Genomic DNA, 8,498 nt, shown 5'->3' with positions numbered 1-8,498 from the left:
AGATACACGTTATGTCTCCGTTGCACAACCTTCGTATTTGTGGGGAATTTCAAGAATAACCAGCATTTTACGAGCAGCCGAAGTAGATTTTGACCGGAATGAAACCAGAAAATTAAAAAAAAAAAATGTTAAATTATTTAACGATGTTAAGAGATTCCAGGACATCTGGATTAATATCGTACATCAAATTCGTCTTTATTCTAATTGGTAAACTTGTTGTGTGTGTGTGTGTGTGTGTGTGTGTGTGTGTGTGTGTGTGTGTGTGTGTGTGTGTGTGTACTCACCTAGTTTTACTCACCTAGTTGAGGTTGCAGGAGTCGAGTCCGAGCTCCTGGCCCCGCCTCTTCACTGATCGCTACTAGGTCACTCTCCCTGAACCGTGAGCTTTATCATACCTCTGCTTAAAGCTATGTATGGATCCTGCCTCCACTACATCGCTTCCCAAACTATTCCACTTACTGACTACTCTGTGGCTGAAGAAATACTTCCTAACATCCCTGTGATTTATCTGTGTCTTAAACTTCCAACTATGTCCTCTTGTTGCTGTGTCCAATCTCTGGAACATCCTGTCTTTGTTCACCTTGTCAATTCCTCTCAGTATTTTGTATGTCGTTATCATGTCCCCCCTATCTCTCCTGTCCTCCAGTGTCGTCAGGTTGATTTCCTTTAACCTCTCCTCATAGGACATACCTCTTAGCTCTGGGACTAGTCTTGTTGCAAACCTTTGCACTTTCTCTAATTTCTTGACGTGTGTGTGTGTGTGTGTGTGTGTGTGTGTGTGTGTGTGTGTGTGTGTGTGTGTGTGTGTGTGTGTGTGTGTGTGTAAAATTTACTTATATTTATTTTTGAAAAATCCCTTCAAAAATTACCTAATTATTTGCAAGGAAGCCCTCGAGCCCAGATAATAACTCAAAGATATAATGAATTTCTACTAGTTCCTTCCCATTATTCATTATTAATAAGGAAATGTTCTAAAACCAAAGTTGTGAAGTGTTGCTCCAAATTTTTGAAAGGGTGAACCGGTAAGCCAGCGGAAGGCATCAGTCAGATGACCAAAAGCTCCCGCGTCAGGAAACACTTTTCCCGTTTCCTGACGAACCTTACGTATCCTAACCGTTGCTCCACGATCAGTGTTTACCTCAGCAGGGGCAGGAAAGTTGGCTGCTCAACTCAACAACAGTATTTCGTCCAGTTTTCCTGTGTTGGAGAGTGTGACGTGTGATGTGGTAACGTGTACGTGTAGTGTCATGGTTGACGTGGTTGCAGTCACCGCTCCTGCATCACTGTCATCGTCAACACCAACACTAGAACAGGCAACGGCAGTATCTCCAACAGTTTTATCATCACCGACACCACCACCTCCAACAACTTCTTCGTCACCAACACCTGAAACAATTTCATCATCACTAACACTACCACCTCCAACAATATCACCACCAGCACCTCCAACGTCATCACAACCATGCCCCACCACCCTTCTCATTGTTGCCTGCAGCTGCTGCTGGTGTTGCTCCTGCAGGTGCAGCTGCTGCCTGTGGGAGGCGTCACTGCCGAGGCTGGTCAGGGACGAGGTTCTCAACACAGTGAGTAACGTGGGGAGAAAATTCCTTTGTTTTTAACTCGAGACTGTGGAATCCACCCACCGTACTTGTGTCACAGATTTTTCATTTATGTGAAGCGCCAAACCCACAAGGAGTGGTAGGGGATAGATCCTCCATCACTTAATAGCAAGATAACCTTTAAAAACTAATTTGCATATTTGAAATCCAGTCCGTGTGCTTCAATTTCCGTATATTTTTGATAAAAACAAAAGTGTTCCATTGATATCTTGACTTGTACATAACTTTCACTCTCCCTGAGAGCTACATCAAGGTTGATTTTGTTTTAGTCTTACGAAAGAACAAGGAGTCGGCTCTCGTAACAAGAATAACATATAATAATAATAATAATAATAATAATAATAATAATAATAATAATAATAATTACAATAATGATTACAATAATTATAATAATAATAATAATAATAATAATAATAATAATAATTATAATAATAATAATAATAATAATTTCAATAATGATTACAATAATTATAATAATAATAATAATAATAATAATAATAATAATAATAATAATAATAATAATAATAATAATAATAATAATAATAATAATAATAATAATAATAATAATAATTACAATAATGATTACAATAATTATAATAATAATAATAATAATAATAATAATAATAATAATAATAATAATAATAATAATAATACGTTCAGCCAGTGTATACCAGTTTGTAACATTTTGGAGACAGCATAAATATAAATCATAAGTCCTTTAATTACATTTAAGAAAAAAACTTATGTATCCATAAATTGTCCGTCTCTTGAAAAAAATGTGATTCTCGACTCGTATATAATACTAGGAAAAGTGTATTATTATTATTATTATTATTATTATTATTTTTTTTTATTTTTTTATTATCACACCGGCCGATTCCCACCAAGGCAGGGTGGCCCGAAAAAGAAAAACTTTCACCATCATTCACTCCATCACTGTCTTGCCAGAAGGGTGCTTTACACTACAGTTTTTAAACTGCAACATTAACACCCCTCCTTCAGAGTGCAGGCACTGTACTTCCCATCTCCAGGACTCAAGTCCGGCCTGCCGGTTTCCCTGAATCCCTTCATAAATGTTACTTTGCTCACACTCCAACAGCACGTCAAGTATTAAAAAACCATTTGTCTCCATTCACTCCTATCAAACACGCTCAAGCATGCCTGCTGGAAGTCCAAGCCCCTCGCACACAAAACCTCCTTTACCCCCTCCCTCCAACCCTTCCTAGGCCGACCCCTACCCCGCCTTCCTTCCACTACAGACTGATACACTCTTGAAGTCATTCTGTTTCGCTCCATTCTCTCTACATGTCCGAACCACCTCAACAACCCTTCCTCAGCCCTCTGGACAACAGTTTTGGTAATCCCGCACCTCCTCCTAACTTCCAAACTACGAATTCTCTGCATTATATTCACACCACACATTGCCCTCAGACATGACATCTCCACTGCCTCCAGCCTTCTCCTCGCTGCAACATTCATCACCCACGCTTCACACCCATATAAGAGCGTTGGTAAAACTATACTCTCATACATTCCCCTCTTTGCCTCCAAGGACAAAGTTCTTTGTCTCCACAGACTCCTAAGTGCACCACTCACTCTTTTTCCCTCATCAATTCTATGATTCACCTCATCTTTCATAGACCCATCCGCTGACACGTCCACTCCCAAATATCTGAATACGTTCACCTCCTCCATACTCTCTCCCTCCAATCTGATATTCAATCTTTCATCACCTAATCTTTTTGTTATCCTCATAACCTTACTCTTTCCTGTATTCACCTTTAATTTTCTTCTTTTGCACACCCTACCAAATTCATCCACCAATCTCTGCAACTTCTCTTCAGAATCTCCCAAGAGCACAGTGTCATCAGCAAAGAGCAGCTGTGACAACTCCCACTTTGTGTGTGATTCTTTATCTTTTAACTCCACGCCTCTTGCCAAGACCCTCGCATTTACTTCTCTTACAACCCCATCTATAAATATATTAAACAACCACGGTGACATCACACATCCTTGTCTAAGGCCTACTTTTACTGGGAAAAAATTTCCCTCTTTCCTACATACTCTAACTTGAGCCTCACTATCCTCGTAAAAACTCTTCACTGCTTTCAGTAACCTACCTCCTACACCATACACTTGCAACATCTGCCACATTGCCCCCCTATCCACCCTGTCATACGCCTTTTCCAAATCCATAAATGCCACAAAGACCTCTTTAGCCTTATCTAAATACTGTTCACTTATATGTTTCACTGTAAACACCTGGTCCACACACCCCCTACCTTTCCTAAAGCCTCCTTGTTCATCTGCTATCCTATTCTCCGTCTTACTCTTAATTCTTTCAATTATAACTCTACCATACACTTTACCAGGTACACTCAACAGACTTATCCCCCTATAATTTTTGCACTCTCTTTTATCCCCTTTGCCTTTATACAAAGGAACTATGCATGCTCTCTGCCAATCCCTAGGTACCTTACCCTCTTCCATACATTTATTAAACAATTGCACCAACCACTCCAAAACTATATCCCCACCTGCTTTTAACATTTCTATCTTTATCCCATCAATCCCGGCTGCCTTACCCCCTTTCATTTTACCTACTGCCTCACGAACTTCCCCCACACTCACAACTGGCTCTTCCTCACTCCTACAAGATGTTATTCCTCCTTGCCCTATACACGAAATCACAGCTTCCCTATCTTCATCAACATTTAACAATTCCTCAAAATATTCCTTCCATCTTCCCAATACCTCTAACTCTCCATTTAATAACTCTCCTCTCCTATTTTTAACTGACAAATCCATTTGTTCTCTAGGCTTTCTTAACTTGTTAATCTCACTCCAAAACTTTTTCTTATTTTCAACAAAATTTGTTGATAACATCTCACCCACTCTCTCATTTGCTCTCTTTTTACATTGCTTCACCACTCTCTTAACCTCTCTCTTTTTCTCCATATACTCTTCCCTCCTTGCATCACTTCTACTTTGTAAAAACTTCTCATATGCTAACTTTTTCTCCCTTACTACTCTCTTTACATCATCATTCCACCAATCGCTCCTCTTCCCTCCTGCACCCACTTTCCTGTAACCACAAACTTCTGCTGAACACTCTAACACTACATTTTTAAACCTACCCCATACCTCTTCGACCCCATTGCCTATGCTCTCATTAGCCCATCTATCCTCCAATAGCTGTTTATATCTTACCCTAACTGGCTCCTCTTTTAGTTTATAAACCTTCACCTCTCTCTTCCCTGATGCTTCTATTCTCCTTGTATCCCATCTACCTTTTACTCTCAGTGTAGCTACAACTAGAAAGTGATCTGATATATCTGTGGCCCCTCTATAAACATGTACATCCTGAAGTCTACTCAACAGTCTTTTATCTACCAATACATAATCCAACAAACTACTGTCATTTCGCCCTACATCATATCGTGTATACTTATTTATCCTCTTTTTCTTAAAATATGTATTACCTATAACTAAACCCCTTTCTATACAAAGTTCAATCAAAGGGCTCCCATTATCATTTACACCTGGCACCCCAAACTTACCTACCACACCCTCTCTAAAAGTTTCTCCTACTTTAGCATTCAAGTCCCCTACCACAATTACTCTCTCACTTGGTTCAAAGGCTCCTATACATTCACTTAACATCTATTATTATTATTATTATTATTATTATTATTATTATTATTATTGTTGTTATTATTATTACTATTGTTACTGTTGTTGCTATTGTTTTATTCATTGGGAAGAGCTAAACCAGTAGGGAGTCATACAACACCTGGGGAATGGGGAATTTCTCGGATCAAGAGCCCTGTATCATAATCGAGAAGATTATGATTATGAGTAGATTATGAATGATCATTTGCAACAAGACTGAGAACTCCCTCACTCGCTCGAGTCAGGAGAACCAGTGAGTGTCCCGATGGTGAGACAGTTCTAACTCTCACACTGAGGATAAGTAAGATGGTCACACTTCCTGGTCACATCAAAGCTGTGATTCACTTGGGACAACAGGATGTTCACTTCTCTTCCCTATGTCCACACTTCTCATTATAGATTGCTTTGAAAATAGCATATTGGGTAAAAAATATCGATAGTTTTAGTGCATAATCTGTAAAGGGCAAAAGTTAAGTGTTTAACTTGTAGAGGCATCGTTTAATAAACGAGTGGTTTAAAAAATAGTGCTTTTCCCTCCCCCAAATTGTCACTCGTATGTTCTCTTATTTCATTTTTTTCTTCGATCTTTCTCTCTCTCTCTTCCACTATCTTGAAATATACCAGTCCTGCGCTTCACTTTCAAATCCACTATCCCTCGTGCACCACCACCTTCAAATCCACTATCCCTCGTGCAACGCCACCTTCAAATCCACTATCCCTCGTGCAACGCCACCTTCAAATCCACTATCCCTCGTGCAACGCCACCTTCAAATCCACTATCCCTCGTGCACCGTCACCTTCAAATCCACCTCTCTCACTTCTGCACCACCATCTTCAGGTCACCACTCTTTCTCCCTCACTACCTTCAGATCCACCACTCTTCCATCTTCACATTGAAATCCACCACTCTGTCGTCTACCCCCACCTTCAACTCCTCTCTCTCCTGCAGGAAAACAAACCTAATTTTGTCTTTCCACAACATTAAATCTGGCATATGTACATTGTAGCTAAAAATTTCAACTATGCCAGATAAGGCCTAAAAACGCCCTCAACGTCGAAATTCAAATTAGTTTTGTCCTCTTTTCGCTAAAATGTATTTTTTTTTTTCACAGTACAACCATATATAACAGGGTAGCCATGTACCGCGGGCGTATCTAAGCTAAATGAGTAATGAAACACCTCTCTCGCGTTTTGCAATGCTACCGTGTAATGGTCCATGTTGCTTGCTGCCCTGTGATGGTCGGTGCTGCCACAGGGGTGCGGCTGCTGCTGCTGACGGGGAAATCAGCCAAGGACGGACATCATAGACTCTTCCGGGCAGCCACGGGTGCTGGCTATCTTACACAGGTGAGAATGAGTTTGAAATCCTTAACTTGGGCGCTTGCCTAAGTAAGAAAATAAGTTATATTTGATGGGTAACTTAATAATCTATAGAACCATGCTCTGAGCAGTGATCGAAACCTCAGGAACGTATACAGTGGGTCCACTAGCTGGAGCATTATGCTGTAAGTGGTCGAAACATCAAAGACGCACACAATAGACCCAATAGCTAAAATCTAACATGTTTTGTCCTTATGGTTAAAGCTTTCGCTTCGCACGGCGAGGATCTGGGTTCGATTCCCAGCCAGAGCAGAAGCATTGGGAGTGTTTCATTACACCTGTTCTCTCTGTTCACCCATCAGTAAAATGGGTACCTGGGTGTTAGTGGACTGGTGTGGGTCGCATCCTGGGACACTGACCTAATTTTCCAGAAATGCTCAGCATAACAAGCGACTTTCTGTATAGTAGTACGTCATTGATGTCAGCTTGGCCTGTAGTAAATAAAGATATTATTATTATTATTATTATTATTATTATTATTATTATTATTATTATTATTATTATTATTATTATTATTATTATTATTATTATTATTAAACAATGTTACAGTGGTAATGAGCTAATTACGCACAAAGAGAAATATCTGGCTACCTGACTATAATTTTTTCCTATTATATTAACGTACGTTAAACTTTTACACATGTGTTCATAGCTCGGTTGAAACCGGGCTGTAAACCTGTTAGGGTTATACAGCGTCTGACATGTGACTCCTGCACCATACATAATTAGATTGTTGGATATGCCTAAACATGTGGCTCTGGTATCATTCTTGGATGCTGCGTGAGTTGACTGTTGCCATTCTCTTGTTGTATCATGATCAACTTCTCTCACTGATGATGGATGATTTCTCTCCTCCTTGCATCTAGTAGCCTCGTAGACGTAGCCTAACTCTTCCCTTACATCATATATTCGAAGCTTCGTGGTGAGTCCACAGCAGACGGATTCCGATTACAGCATTCATGATTATGTTACGTTATAATAATAATAATAATAATAATAATAATAATAATAATAATAATAATAATATTTATTTACTACAAGTATATGTACAAGGTATACAGTCCTAGCTGAAGCATTTGGGGCAAATTAGCTCAGTTTTGTCCCAGGATGTGATCCACACCAGTCGACTAACACCCAGTGTAAAGAAACGCGCCCAATGTTTCTACTCTCGCGGGGAATCGAACCCAGACCCTCACCGTGTGAAGCGAGAACTTTAGCACCAGGTCACGGGACACGTTGTACCTGAGCATGTTACTGTCATGTTACAAGGAGTTCAGAACTTTTATGGAGAAAAATGTAGCCTTAAATTATAAAATCAAGTTTAGATATATGTATTTTTTGTGTGAGCAGCAGTAAAATGATGTGAAAAAAAGTCACTAATATACAGTCCAGGACATTTATTAAAGGAAACGTTTCGCCCCGAGTGGCTTCTTCAGTGCTAATGGCTTATTAGCACTGAAGAAGTCACTTAAACTCTCCATAAGTGTCTTTTTTCACAAGCTTGGGGAGTGGAAGACCAATTACGTCCGTGGCCCCACTCAAGGTAGACACCAGCGTTGTGTCACAACACTTCCGCCTGCACACACCCACTCTGTGTGTATATATGTATGTATATATATATATATATCTATATATATATATATATATATATATATATATATATATATATATATATATATATATATATATTTATCACACTGGCCGATTCCCACCAAGGCAGGGTGGCCCGAAAAAGAAAAACTTTCACCATCATTCACTCCATCACTGTCTTGCCAGAAGGGTGCTTTACACTACAGTTTTTAAACTGCAACATTAACACCCCTCCTT

At 39.5% G+C, this 8,498-nt stretch overlaps 1 protein-coding gene across 1 annotated transcript in view; it reads left to right on the top strand.

The window, feature by feature from the left end:
- The first annotated feature begins 1,164 nt into the window (after positions 1-1,164).
- The window catches only part of LOC128688486 (uncharacterized), a 58,768-nt gene continuing 51,434 nt past the window's right edge, over positions 1,165-8,498 (top strand). Inside the window, exons 1-2 of the mRNA XM_070084537.1 lie at positions 1,165-1,583; positions 6,547-6,638. Of these exons, the coding sequence (XP_069940638.1) occupies positions 1,463-1,583; positions 6,547-6,638 (213 nt within the window). The 5' untranslated portion in view covers positions 1,165-1,462. The remainder of the gene's footprint in view (positions 1,584-6,546; positions 6,639-8,498) is intronic.

Source organism: Cherax quadricarinatus, chromosome 13 (assembly GCF_038502225.1).
Source record: "Cherax quadricarinatus isolate ZL_2023a chromosome 13, ASM3850222v1, whole genome shotgun sequence".
NCBI lineage: Eukaryota > Metazoa > Arthropoda > Malacostraca > Decapoda > Parastacidae > Cherax > Cherax quadricarinatus.
The sequence above is the reverse complement of the archived record's forward strand: the minus strand, read 5'-3'. Positions and strand labels throughout refer to the sequence as shown.